Source organism: Eretmochelys imbricata, chromosome 19 (assembly GCF_965152235.1).
Source record: "Eretmochelys imbricata isolate rEreImb1 chromosome 19, rEreImb1.hap1, whole genome shotgun sequence".
Lineage (NCBI taxonomy): Eukaryota > Metazoa > Chordata > Testudines > Cheloniidae > Eretmochelys > Eretmochelys imbricata.
The window spans coordinates 7551467-7566070 of record NC_135590.1 but is presented as its reverse complement, the minus strand read 5'-3'; the positions used below and the strand labels follow the sequence as shown (position 1 = coordinate 7566070).

The window sequence follows — 14604 nt, the reverse complement described above, 5'->3', positions numbered from 1 at the left end:
GGCTTACCTGAGCCAAGACAACGGCTTACTGCATTAAGCAACGAAGGCTCCTCTCTCCAGAGGTGCTTACCTTTTTGTTGAGAGTGTTCCAGCGGGCGTTGATCTCCTCCATGTCATGTTCCAATCCCTGTACGTCGCAATTTTTTCCTGCACTCTGGATGAGTCCCTGACCCAGTCCGTTTACTTGTTGCAGTTTTACCTGAATGGGATCCACTTGCTCCTTCTGAAACATCTGAACAAGAAGGGGGAATTGATTTATAACCTTCAGTTCCCTTACGCAGCACCGCCTCATCTGCTAATGGATACACTTTAGACTACAGTTCCCAACCTTCTCCAGAGAGCAAGCAGAACATTTTCCTTTCGCTTCTTCTGGTGCAGTTACTTATTTTTTTTAAAGGAGGTTTGTTTGTTAGTTTGTTTAAATCTTTCATCTGCCCATATCCAGTATAATCATAGAATCACAGGACTGGAAGGGACCTCGAGAGGCCATCTAGTCCAGTCCCCTGCACTCATGGCAGGACTAAGTATTATCTAGACCAGGGGTCTCAAACTCAAATGACCACGAGGGCCACATGAGGACTAGTACATTGGCCCGAGGGCCATACCACTGACCACCCACACCCCCGCTGCCCCAGCCCCACCCCTTCCCATCCCTTTCCCCATTCCAACCCCTTCCCTGAAATCCCCACCCCAACTCCACCCCCTCCCTACCCCCGGGGAGTGCAGGAGGGGTGCGGGGTGTGGCAGGGGGCTCAGGGCAGGGGGTTCGGCTGCAGGAACGATTTGGGGGGTGGATCCAGCCCACCGCGCACTGGAGACAGGGCAGGGGCCCTGCCTGCCTGCCCTGCCCCCGCGCAGTCCCAGCCGCTTCCCGGAGCGGTGCAGGGGCAGGGCAGGCAGGCAGGCAGGGAGGGAGGGAGCCTGCCCTGCCCCCGGTGCGCACCGAGCCAGAGCCGCTCTAGGTAAATGCTGGGGTGGCCGCGGGGAGCTGGTGGGCTGCAGAAAATAACCCTGCAGGCCGCGTGTTTGAGACCCCTGATCTAGACCATCCCTGACAGCTGTTTGTCTAACCTGCTCTTAAAAATCTCCAATGACGAGCACTTCAAGTATCTACAGGTCTCAGGCATAGATTATGTCTCAGACGCAGCCATACAGTCTTTTAAATCTGTAAATCCCATGGAGAAGCCCCACCTAGATAGCCAAGACCCAGTCGCTTATGTGACTTATACCAAGACCCAGTCAGATGCTCAATAACAGAAATCAAAGCAAATCTTATCATGGCAGCGTTGAATTGGGATGGGCTCTACACTATATGAGTTTTGTCAAACGATCGAAACTTTAGACACTGGGAAGCATACTGTATTTGTAAAGACCAAGGGAACAAGAGAAAGGCAATGGACGATTAATGTGTTAGCTGTTTATCTGAGATCATCCCATGTATTTGGCAGAATCCTAGTCTGCAAGTCCTGTGGGGAAAGCATTCCAACCAAAAAAGGGGTTTTGGAAATGAAGGAAGGAACCTTGCCGTTGGGAGGAAGAACAGCAGGGAAAATCCCATTTTTCAAGGAGATAAGTGCCCTTATCAAAGACTCAAATCTCCTGTAATTAGCTGATGATAAGCCAGACCCTAGCAGTGTGTATTCATTTCCTTTCCTCCACAATAGTGTCATTCAGTCTCAATGAGACAAGGCAGCCAACCAAGGCCACACTGTGCAGGAAACGCTGGAACATGAAAGGCAAATTCTGAGCAAAATTTGAGAGGTAGGACCAGCTCTGCTTCATCATAATGAATAATACAATCCAAAACAGGGATGGATACATTGTTCAAACAGGGCCTTGGGCTGCTAGCTAGAACAGATCATAGGTCAAACGCTGACAAATAGAAGAACAGGAAAGATTACAGTGCTCTCTCTGTACTCACAACCATCTTCCTCAGAGATAAATGCAGACAACCTCTCTTTCTTTTTCAAGTATGCTTGAAAAAAAACACCATGTACCCAAGGATATGGATATTGACAAAGTCTAAACATTCCATTTCAGATAGACTTGTGTCAAAAACTCCTGAGAAGCAAGCACTCGAGGAAGGTTTGGAAAAGGTCTCTGGTATCAGACAATTGCTTTATCTCCGAAGGGAAGAAAGTCAGTGACACACTGCCTATAAAGACAGCCTGCCTTCTGTTGCTTTGCCACATTTTCAAAGAAAAATCTTTTCCTCCCCAACTGAAGTTCAGCAGCTTGTCTACATCGTGGGACTATGCCAGGAATATTAACTCAAGAGTGCTGGAAGACACAGTCCAGAGCTATACGCTCGTGCAGAATTATTCTATGGTTATAAGAAGTGATGGTGACATGAAATAGCTAATTCTCCAAACACTTCTGTTACTGCTCTTATATGGAGCTGGCTGCCTTACATGAAAGGATCAGACTGATAAGTCAGGCATGCAAACATTTGACTGGAGCACTGTGCCTCTTCCAGTGTACTCTGACCTAAGCCTTTAATATAAAACTGGCCTTTTTTTTTTTTTTGGTAACTAGAAGCTTTAAAACATTTTTTTTTCCAGGATCCAAATGCACAGCTCCTGACACCCAGCAATGAATAACTGCAAGGTGTGTACGCACAATCCAGAAACCAAAGCCCATTTCATGAGGATCATTTAAAACGCAATCACATGCATAATCGCATTCAGAGCGAATACTTCTAACACATTTATTCTTCAAAGCCAATATGCATACACAAGATTCCAATGTTTTAATTTATTAAGCTTCACTGGGACTCAAATTTGAAACAAATATTTAATGTGCAATCTATCTTTTACATAGAAAAACATGATGAGTGAAGTTTCTGAGAAGCTGTATTTGGTTAACTGCATGGACTGACATTCTCGACTAAAGGCCCTGGATCTGTTCAGGTACGTCCCTCTCATTTTGAGAGCCACTTTCCAATGACTCTCTTTAAATTCTACTTTGTTCCTATCATGGATGACTGCATCCTGTGATCTCACTCCACTTCTTAACCCTTTTATTGCCGAACACAAAAACAGGCATTATTTGGTGATTTCCTGTAGGAGTGCCAGCACTCCCTCGGAACAAACATTTCAAAGGGAACATATGAGGATACGTGTTACAACATTGGGAGTACTTTTTTGCTTCACGCCCCTGGTACTTTAGCCATAACTCAGCTGGTTAATGCTAAGATACTCAAGGTACAGGGCATTTTCCTAATGCAAACCTAAACCTATCAATGGCTCGAGGCATCACTGGTTCCCAAGGGTTAATAACTAGAAACATTTAATGTAAAATACAGTCCCAATGGAGAAGCAACAATGAAACTGAAGCAGTAAATCCCAGATAATAGCCACATGAAGTCAGTACCTTGATGTCTCTCTTTCTTTCCTAATTTACTGACTGGAACTTGGTTTGGCAGTGAAGGCTGCACTTGAAGCAAAAACTCAGTATAAACTGATTGCCCTCTCCTTGGGTTCCCCTCCATTTCAAAGCAGTTCTCTGATGCTGAGGTGGCTGTGGGGTTTTTAAATGGGTGGCATAGTGCAAAGGATGAAGAATTGCCGGTGAATCAGGTTTATGGGCTGGGCAATTGGGAATGTCTTCCCAATACTTGTTCTTCTAACCTACATGGCTGATCAATTAGGGTTCAGATATGGGAATACCATGCATTAAAAAAACCCTGATACTCTTTATAGCATTTTTAAAATTTTCTTAATACAAATGTTGTTAGTAAAATACTGAAAAGAATTACACTTATTTTTCTCCTGATATTTCAGAACCTCTTTGCCCCTCTTTATCATTTAAGAAAACCTTAAATGAGCGCCTATTGTATAACATGTATGCATTGTTTTCACTCCATTTGCTTTACAAATTCTCTTTAGTAACAGAATTTTGTATTTGAAATGGTGCATCTAACTCCAGCAAGAAAAATCTTCCCGTAGCAATCTCTAATTTACTTTTGAGTAAGCATAATGTATTTGAATAAGTAAGTCACTTGAAAAGTTTAGGGAAAGAATTTTCATAATCTAACAATTGTCATAGTTTACTTCCCATGCTTGCAAAAGATATATATTTCCAACCCCCAAAGCATTGGCCTACAAAATTGAACTCTTTTTAATTGGGAAAAGACCTACCTCAAGGTTTACAATACAGAAAACTGATATGACAGAGGGGACAATCAGTGCAGTTTGTACCCCACAAAAAGTGTGAGCAAACTGTCAGCTAGGTAGGAGTCAGGACTTCTTCTCCCCACCCCCACAAATGAAGGGATTTCCTGTCTGACACACCCTGCGTAAGTAACTGAGTAACAAATACCTCATTATCTGGAACTAATCCATCTGTTACAGCAGGAGCCCCTTCCGCCACAAGAACTGTGATAGGACGCCCTTCTGTGTCCGTCACTGTGGTAGCCAACGCTTTCACTCCAGATGCTGTAGAAGATAGTTCTTTTGCTAGGAGGTTTAAGAGAGGAGGGGGGTCTTCCATTCCCAACGCTGCTGCAGGAAGCATCTGTGTGCTGTGCTCTGAGGCACATGATGCCCTGGGTGCCTGGCCAGAGGCAACAGGCTCCTCCAGCCCAGGTGATGCAGCAGCAAGCTCCTCCATGCTGAATGGCAAGGCCGTGGCCAGCTCTTCCATCTCTTGTGGGGACGCAGCATGCTCCTTTGTGCTGGACACTGCAGCAGCGTTAAGCTCTTCTGGTCTGGATGCTGCAAGGACGGGAAACCCTTCCACACCCAGAGTGTCAGTGGGAAGCTCCTCCATGCTGGATGGCATGGCAATAGTAGCATGTTCCTCGGTATCTGGCACTCCTAGTATAGGCTCCTCCGCAGCTGGCAATGCTGTGGGGAGCGTCTCTGTGCTGTCTAGATTGCGGGGGGCAAGCTGCTCTATGCTAAATGCGGCTGCAAGCTCCTCCTCAGAGGTGGCGACCATGGAAGGACGCTCCCCTGCGCCAGCACACGCGTGTTCCACGCAAACTGGAGAGCGAGTATTCCCACGTGCAAACTGTATACCAGCCACACAACTTATTAACTCATCTGCCCAGCTGGGTTCAAACAGCCAGGCCAGGTCTCCTGGTTCCCAGGTATCGGCCTCCCCTGTGGAAACATCCAGCATTACCTCTCCAACCATTCCTGGCACGTCCTCCTGAACAACATGGGCACTTGGGAACTCTTCACCAGGAGTAATCCCTTCCACATGCAGCAGCTGACCCAGAGGCACTATTTCTTCTGACTGCAGGTCCTCAGTGGACTCCACCCATGCCTCAGAGTCCTGCTCGGACATAGAATCACTTGGAAAAGTTGCTTGAGAAAAACAGTAAGTATCTAACTGTTCCGCTCCATGAATTTGGCCCTCCAATCGATCGCTCTCTCTGTCCAAGTCTGTGACTTCATCCTCAGAGGCCAGTTCTGAGACACCCCAGTTTGAGAATTCAGTCCTTTCAGACAGAGGGTGCTCCTTCTCTTCAGAACGATTAGCCCCCTCAGCACTGACCTCATCTTTCAGCCAGTAAAAATCCTGCTGGGAATGCAGTTCCTCCGCACTTGTGGCAGGAACTAATGGCTGACAGTGGAAGGAATGGCTTGAGGATGCTCTCCCTGTATACTCTTCAGAGGTCCTCTCTATTTTACCGTAGGTTTCCAATGAGGCTTGATCTCCTTGGGGCATTAACAAACCACCATTGGGATGGGGAAATGTTCCTTCACAACAGGGCATTTCCATTGTATTTGCCTCAGGAGACACTGTCGCTTCACAGCTCAGTATTGCTCCTACTACACAATCTTCCACTGGCTCTTGATCTGTCAGCAGGTCAGTTTCACATTCTTTAGCATCCTCTAAGTGACTTATTGGCAAGAGCTGCTGTGGCGATATTGTCTCCTCTGCAACCCTAGGACTGGGAACCCCCACTTCTTCAGAGTCTGTCTGGGTGACAGAGGAGGTTTCCTTTTCAGAGTAAGGCTCTGTAGTGGGTTCTATTGTACTCACCACCTGAGAACTGTATGTGACATCCAAGTCCTCGAGATCTGACACAATAGCAGAGTCTGCAGCACTGACTTCGAAAGGAGCGGTCTGCTGACACTCTTCCGTTTCAGCCTCTGCAAGCTTTTCTGATGAGTCTGTTTGTGAGTCCAGCCCTTCTGAGCACATCCCAGAGACCGGGCCCTCTAGATCTACTGAAGCAGCTCCATCTCCTTCTTCACTCAAACACTGCTTTTCTAGTTCCAGGAACATCTGCACAGAATCTGTGTCAGAGAACTGCTCTGGGACAACAGGACTGACACCGTGCTCTGGATTTGGAGTGAAGTCCTCAGCTTCAAATTGAACGGTTATGTCTTCAGTATGACACACGTTAGCTGTAAAAGCACAGTTTAAATCCTGGTATGTTTCCTGGGGAAAAGAAGCTGAGCAGTTATCCTGCAACTGTGAGTCATCACAGTGCACTGGATGGTGAACTGGGTGGTTAGAGGTCCCCAGGACACCAGCAGAAGAGTCTTCTGTCTCTACTGTCACTGCTGTAGCAGATAATTGTTCCCTTTCTTCAGAAATATCTGCCAAGCAACAGTTCCTTTTCTCATCTGTCAATAGAACAGTCTTTCCTCCCTCTGACAGCATCTCCTCCTCCCACTCCTCCTCAGCCTCCATCATTATCCATCTCTCATCCTCTTCAAATCGCAGCTCAGACTCCGTTTTTTCTCTAAGGCTGGGGGTGATGAGAATATTCATTCCTGAATCCAGCATCTCTTCACTGAGGCAGGGAGATAGCTGTACAGTTTCTACAGTGCAGTCTGCTTGGGGCGATTCCAATGTTTCATGATGCCCATCACTAAGGCTTCCTTTAATAACATTTCTTCTTGCTCTTGGCCATGTTGCACTTGAGAGTTTCTGGTCCCGTGTGATAACCATGGATGTTGCAGGTGTATCTTCTGGTTTCAGAAGGGGTTGGCATTCATCCTGGAAACAGTCATAGCAGTCTTCACTTAACTGTTTCGCCTCCTGAACTTCTGGAATGCCAGACGATTTGGAGACATGTTCCAAAGTTAGTGATTCTGACATCGGTTCCCTGTGGTCTGAATGTCCAGAGTTCTCAGCTAACATGGCACTTGACTCCCTTTTTTCTTGTAAAGAAGTATTTGATGCACCAGCTTCTGAGACCTCACTCAAGGAGGCCTCAATCCTTTCTGCAAATTCAGGGAAGTTTGGTGGCATAAAAGATTTCCACGATCTCCTGTTTACATTCTCTTTTCTTTCCGGGTTTGGCCTTCTTCTAGGTGGAGCTGGTGCTGACTTCGAGACATCGCTGCTGAGTTTCAGTGCATCAAAAATGACTCTTTCGTCTAACTTTTTACTTTCCGGCGCCCTTGATTCAAAGACATTGGATGCTCCTAAAGTCCCATTGCTAGACATAGTACTGGCATCCACCTTATCTATGGTGCTTTTGGAAGGCTGATTAAGTTTAGATCCCTGATCAATTTGTTCATTTATTCTCATTGTGTCATATATAGACCTCTGGGGGACATAGCAGTCCTCTATATACCCATCCTCTTCCTCACCTTTCCCCAGGCAAGCGGGATTCTGCCGTAAACAGTCTGGCCTGCTTAGTGGCTTGCCCATACTTCCTTAATTCAGGAAGAAACAATCTTGTTAACTTTTTATCCACAACAAAAAGAAATGCATTCTGTGTCAGTTAAAATCCCTTTCGATTTTAGACTGTAATCCTAAAAAGAACTCGGACACTGAAATTTGTATTCCACAGAAGTCAAATGGCAATCCGCACAGAAGCAAATCTCCATTGTAGTAAGGCTCCCACAAAGTCGCATTCCATAGCCCCTCCCGTAATCCTGGTGGTCCCAAGATGATAAACACATCTCTTAAAAAATCATTAGCCAAATAATTCCTTCTCGGGGTTGCTTTTAAGGTAAGGTTCCTTTCTCCTGGCAACTCTGTCAGCAAAAACCGTCCGAGTATGACAACTTCTATTCAATAAATACTCCCAATCATTATTTCCGGCAGAAGCTGCAGATGAGTTTGAAGCTGTTCATTTAATACTGAGGGTGGCCTTCTTTAATAACAAAGGCAAAGCTTCCCCAGCCTCTTCATGTATCGCAGTTCAGGCGCCTAGATGCCTCTCATTTTCTTCCCGGCTCTAGTCCTGTAAAGTCCAGCTGGTCTGAATTAGCCTCTCCCTCCACAGCACGAGTGTTTTCATTTGAACTGAGCTTGGGAGCGGATATTCCTGCAAGTTTAAACACAGGAAGTTCTTCCTTCAGGGCAAACTCAGGGTCTTCCTGTCTCAAAACCATGATGGCATTGCTGTTCCTTGTACCCAAGCGGGCCGATCAAGCCATAACGATCAGAATAAAAGAAAATGACCAAAAAAAACACCCCCCCCCCCCCAGCTTCTCGGTGAAACGTACAGGGCAGATTCCTTCATGGGCAGCTTTTTTTTTTTAATGGCTTTAAAACGCACCAGACACGGAGAGAGGGGGTGGGCTCAGCAGATCTGCAAAGATTTCCCAAGTTCCCGACAGCAACGGAGGAATATTTGTGGGGGGGAAAGCGAGCAGCAGAGAGGCCAGCGGGACTAACTTTCCCAGGTCCTGCCGATTGCAGCCCATTGCTTTCCCCGTTTCCACTCGGCTCCCGGAGAGACTCCCTTCGGTTTTGCCATGCTGCGTCCCCCCGGGGGGGGCTCTCTGAAGAGGAATCCCAGCTGCAGAGCCGCACAATCCCCTCCAGTGTCCCAGCTCCAGGGAGAAGGGGGGGGGCAGGACTTTCTCCCCCCAACCCCGAATGCAGGTGGCCGCTTCGGAGAGGGGGCTGCGGGCAAGTCTCCAGGAAGTTAGTTCCCTTTCCTCCCTCTCGCCTTTTGTGTGGCTCAGCTCCGGCTGGTGCGGCGGCGGCGGCCGGGCTGCGAGCGGAAAGCGCCCCGCCTCCCCCTCGGCGAGTCCCCGGCCAGCGCTGCTCCTCGCCGCCGCTCCGTGGGATGCATGTCAAGCAGCCGCCGCTATTCTCCTCCTCCTGCCGCCGTGCCCAGCGCGGAGGCTGCAGCTGTCAGGGGCCTTTGCGCACAAACTTCTTGCCGGGGGAACAAAAGGCTTCGCGGGAAGGCCGGGGCTCGCCGGCCGCCCCCACTCCGGCTCTCGGCTGGGGCTCAGGGAGCCATTCCCGCCCGCTGCCGGGGCAAAGCCGCGACCCCCCCCGCCGCCCCCGCGGACCCGGCCCCAGGCGCTGAGCCGGACCTGCCCGCTGCGCGGGGCTGGAGACGGCGCTGGAAGAGCGAGGCTCCCAGCAAGCTGCCAACTCTGGAGAGGGGGTCGGGGGCTGGCGGGGAAGGGAGGGCGGGGACCGGCGGGGTGGGAAGGACAGCCCGGGAGAAGGGGAGGGGCGAAGAGACGGGCAGGGGCCGGGAGACAAGGGAGGGCGGCCCCGGCGCGCCCCGGGCACGGGCAGGAGGGCGGCCCCGGCGCGCCCCGGGCATGGAGCGGGGGCGGCCCTTGCGCCTCCGCGGGGAAGAAAGAAACGCGGCTCAGCGGCTCGATAAAGGCACACCCTCCCCGCGGGGCTGGGGGTGAAGCTGCGGCCGCCCGCCTCCGCTCTTCACGGCTCCCGGGGCCACCGTGGGCTGAAGGAAACGCGAGGCCGGGGGCAAAGCGACACGGCGGGCTTCACGGCGGGTTTCGCGCCGGCTCCCGCGGGGGGGGGGCTGGAAATACCAGGCGCTGCGCTGCGCTTCCCTTCCCCCTGCCTTGTCTCGGGTAGCTCCTCCTCTCGGGGGGAGGGGGCAGAGTGCAAATCCCCCGACAAAGAGAAGCAACGCCCTGTCTCCCTGCCTGTGGCTGGGCTCGGGTATCCCCCCGTGCCCAGCCCCGGCGCGCAAGGCACCGTGCGCCCTGCCCGCCGCTCTCCCCCTCCGGCAAGGTGTCCTGCAAACAGCTGCACCAGGAGGGGGACAGGGCGGGGGGAGGATGGCTTGCTACCCCGTTGTGACTGCCATGAAACCCGAGCACAGAGCCACTCGTCAGTGTAAACGCGCGGGGTTACATTCGCACGGCTGCAGGAGTTTCCCGCACAGCCCACGGGTGCGGCCATCACCTCCCGGGACCACCACTCGCCGTCCCGGCCTCGGGGATTCCCTGGCCTGCCCCTAGCTGCTGAGCTTCTTTGCACCATTGCTTAGGAACGCCTCCTACACGCACCATGCAAGCACTGGAAACAACACACACACACACACAGTGCTGCACAGAACTGCCCTGGGAAGCTAGGCTAGGTGACCCACTGGGTCTTCTCTAATTCTACTTCCAGCATTGTCATGCTCTCCAGGGTCACACTCAGCCCGAGGGGGGTTCGTTCTCCTTTGATGGTAAGGTTTGCAACACACTTTGTTGCAGCCGGGGGAAGGATCCCTGGTCCAAGTAAATCTGTTGTACCCAGGGGTCCCTGCCATCTCCCCCCGCCCCCCGACCATTTTAAGGTTTTAATTGGGGACTGGAGGGAGTTTTGCAGAAGAGGACCACAGGATACATAATACTCTCACGAAAGCTCATGCTCAAATAAATTGGTTAGTCTCTAAGGTGCCACAAGTACTCCTTTTCTTTTTGCGAATACAGACTAACACGGCTGTTACTCTGAAACCTGTCATAATACTCTCACAGACTCCCTCCATAGTTTATTACAAGATGTCACTGGGGAATCTTGCAACCTAACTGTTCAATAAACTGCGGTGATATCTTGGCACAACATCCCAGAACCCACTTTTTGTTGACTGACATGCATTAAAAAAAATTCTATCAGCACATCTTCATTAACAACAAGAGACTAATCAGACTATATACTTCCCCATACTTATTTTATTAGTCACTTTAATATAAAGTTATAGTCATATTTTCATTTCAAGTTACCCTAAAACTGCATTCCTTTCCCAGCACTACTAGCTCTCATTCCAAAAACCTGGGAAGTTTGTCAGAAATGGGTTTAGGCTGCTTAATCCTAAAAGAAATAATGACACCATATGTTTTACCATTCTTTTTTCTCTTGAGACTGTGGATTCCTGCTCTGGAGATCCACTGCTCCACAACCTTTGCATCACATGTTGACCACACTCTCCCTCTTTGTTCTTTTTCATTTTCGATTTAAAATGGTTAAATGGGGCAAATTTAAAAAGTCCTCTGGGGGGCTGGAAGAGGGAGGTAAGCTGAATGTGTGACTCACTAAGGAGAGGGCTGCTAAGAGCCATGGTAGGCTTTGAGAGAAAACAGGAGGGTTCTGAAAAAGCTTCAGCACAGCTCCCAGTAACATCCAACAACCCAGCCAAGGCCTGACAACCCCACAAGACACACGTCCTCCTGGGTTTTATGGATGACTTAGAAAATGGCCTAGAAATTAGAACACGACAATACTAACAACAGGGGGCTGAGAGATACCAGTGCTACTAAATTATATTTTATATAGGTCTATTGCCATCTACTTACTTACTCCCATCACCATGGTATCAGAGCTTCACAAACATTCACATTCTCATAATGGCCTGGTGAGCAATCTCCATTTTACAGAGGAGAAACTGAAGCAAACGTTTTCAGAATTTCTGCACACCTACTAACAACCGAGATCAGACAGAGCTGCAGGTGTCCCGCTGACAACATCTAGACTTGCCCGAAGTCAAAGAGAGAGCTTGTGGCAGAGTTGTGAGTTGAACTCAGATCTCCAACCCCTGTGCTTTAAATGCACCTCCATCTTTCCACATTAACTGAGCAAGTCCACCCCCTCTTTTTGAGCAGATCCACATGTCTAACACTTGTCCTCGTCTCACAAGCAAAAGTCTATAAACAATCAGTAGCGTGAAGGCTAAATTACAGTGAACACCAACTGCATAAAACATCCTATACAACCATCCTTAAGAGCTTGTTCTCCTTCTGAAAAATGAAAACACATTTTCCAAGGGTAACTTTTCCACATTTATGAACATAAAAAACTTGTTAAATTTCCTATACTGTCCAGTTGAGTTGGGTAAAAATGAAAGAAGCCTTTGGGGAAAAAACGTTATTTCCATTAATAAAATAGGTATCATTCTGAGAAGAGGGGGAAAGAGACCTGACAGCCAAATCACGCCTGAGCCATGTGCAGCAAGACACCCTACTAATATGGATGTAGTTGGCAATCTGAATTAATCACCTGAGAGCTCCTTTAAGTAGCAGAATCTATCCTAGGCTGCACCTTTCACTGAAATATATCAACCCTCTGACATAGACCTCCAGAGGATTAATATGGTTGGCACACATCTTGTACCCAGCTTGGTCTGCCAGTATTTTCTCTCTCTCTCTCTCTCTCACACAAACACACACATTCCAAGACCAGTCTAGCCCATCTCTGGTTCTGTGCGTAAGCACAGATTTTACAGTTAAGGGAGAGCAGGAGTTTAATGGTTTACTTTAATAATTCAACACAGCTGAAACAACACAAGAAAGGCCAGCCCCACCGTTTCACCAATAAACCCACTTTCCTGCCCCCCCCCCCACACACACACCTTCACTGTGCAAACTCTCTCTGAGTGGGACTGTTAAATACTTTAGGGCCCCTTCTGCAGGAGGAATTCCAGGAATCCAGGCTGGGGGTGCTGAGGGTTTTTGTTCCATTATAAAGAATGATCTCGATGTGGAACTGCCAGCTTCAGAGCCAGAAATTCTTTTCCTATTTCCTCACCAAGTCACGTGCGGAGAGCAGGTCAGTTATCCTCCATCACATCCCCTATCTCTAAGACCATTAAAAAACCAGATGGTTATTAAAGCAGATGCAGCCGACTACAAACCCACGGTACTGGCCTTTCAACGGAGGTTTGGGCTCAAATATTATCAGGTCCTCAAAAGTCATAATCAGACTGCTCACGAAAAGACTCTAAAGCAAGGCTTGACAGGTTACTGGGTGTCATACAGTTGGGAGCAGTCCTGGGGTTGAAGAGTCCTAACTGAGAGCCATGCAGCGGTTCCTAACTCAAATGGCCCTCCTCCAATTTTATACTTGCTATGTGGTGTGTGAAGGGAGGGAGCCTATAGTCCTCTGTCTGAATTTTTGTCCTTTCAGATTTCTCTCAATGGTTTTGGTATGTGGAGGCTTGCCAGGAGCAATCTCTGTTACTGAAATAAACATCTGATAGAGCTTCCAGACTCTACCCCACAGCTCAAAAAAAAAAAAAAAGGGGGGGGGGAGCGGGGTGTTCATTTCACAGCTAGATGAGACCTATATCCTGGTTTTTAAAGAAAATGTAGCAGGGATGGACTGGGAGGAACCTGAAATGTGATGTTGATTTAATTCTCAAATCTGCTTTTATCTGCCCCATTAGGAACACACATCTTAGCCAATTACAAAATCAGTTCCCAGTCAGCAGGTGAACAAGAAGTATGTTCTTTGTGAATTCCTAGAGAGGAATGAGATGCCAACTCTCCCTTCAGTAACCCTGCTCTCAAAAGAAGAGCCAGCTGGGGCATATTAGCCCTCTTCTGCCAGCTCCCTGCGAAAAAGCCCAAAGGACATTACCCAACCCTACCCAAAGTCATAACAACTCTTGGTATGCCTGTACACAGCGCTGATATACAGAGCAATGCCAGTTCTCAGGCACTGATCAGCAGCTAAGAATTTATGTTAGAGGTTTGCTTTATTCTTAATTCTTCTCAAAAATTCTTGTCCTCCCCTTCAAGACCCTTTGCAACCAAGCTTCCAGCTACATGTCTGCCCATTTTCTCTTCCTCTCCTCACTCAGGATATTCCTCCCAATCTTCTCTTCATTGCTACTTTTCTCTCCTCCTTCTCTCATTCGACCTGTCCCCTGGGTTTGGATCAGTCTCACACTTCCTTCCCACCAAGTGTTCCCTTTTTCTTTCAAATCCCTCAAAGTCTATTCTATTTTTTAAATTATGTATGTTATGGTAGATATCTGGGAGCACCCAAGATGACAAGGTGCTGTAAAGACATACAGGAAGACGGCCCCCTGCTCTGAATTACCGCTTTTTCCTTACTGCTGAGCCCTCTTCCCGATTTTCCCTACCCACGTTGCTCTGTGCTTTGTCTAGTTTTTTATTAAATTGCAATGCTCTCTCGATATTCTGTGAAGCATCATGCATGCTGGCAGTGCTGTATAATGTTAATTTCCTACTAATAAACGATCTCTGCTAAAATTCATTCTGAGGGTTGTTTCAGACTTACCGAGAAACAGCTGTGTTTAAAAAAAAGCTTTGCCAAGAGACTCGTCTGAAGTGGGAGCACCTGCTTTTGGAACTTGAGGTCTGTGGTTCTCCAACCTTTCTAACACGGACTGCATTTTTCAGACAGTGATTGTCTCACGGACCACCTATCTTCTCGTTCACAATTGCATAAAATCCCTCTGGCAACTACAGAAATTGCTTATGTGGAAAAGTAACATTAGGAAGACATTTAATATATTTTTAGCTGTCTTTTAATGTAATTTAGCAGCTGGAAATAAAGAGTGCATCATATGACCAGCTAGCTTGCTGCAGGCCCCCAAGTTGGCTACCTATCAGCTTGTGACTGTCTGATCCAATGAGCCCGGAGTGCAGAGCAGGGTGATGACTGGATTAACTGAGGGAG

The 14604-nt window shown here is 48.2% G+C and overlaps 1 protein-coding gene across 4 annotated transcripts in view; it reads right to left on the bottom strand.

Annotated features, from left to right (window-relative positions):
• The window catches only part of MACF1 (microtubule actin crosslinking factor 1), a 234061-nt gene that overhangs the window by 48503 nt on the left and 170954 nt on the right, over nucleotides 1-14604 (bottom strand). For all 4 annotated transcript variants that reach the window (XM_077838115.1, XM_077838114.1, XM_077838112.1 and 1 more), the window contains one exon: nucleotides 71-232. In XM_077838115.1, coding sequence (XP_077694241.1) covers nucleotides 71-232 — 162 coding nt within the window. The remainder of the gene's footprint in view (nucleotides 1-70; nucleotides 233-14604) is intronic.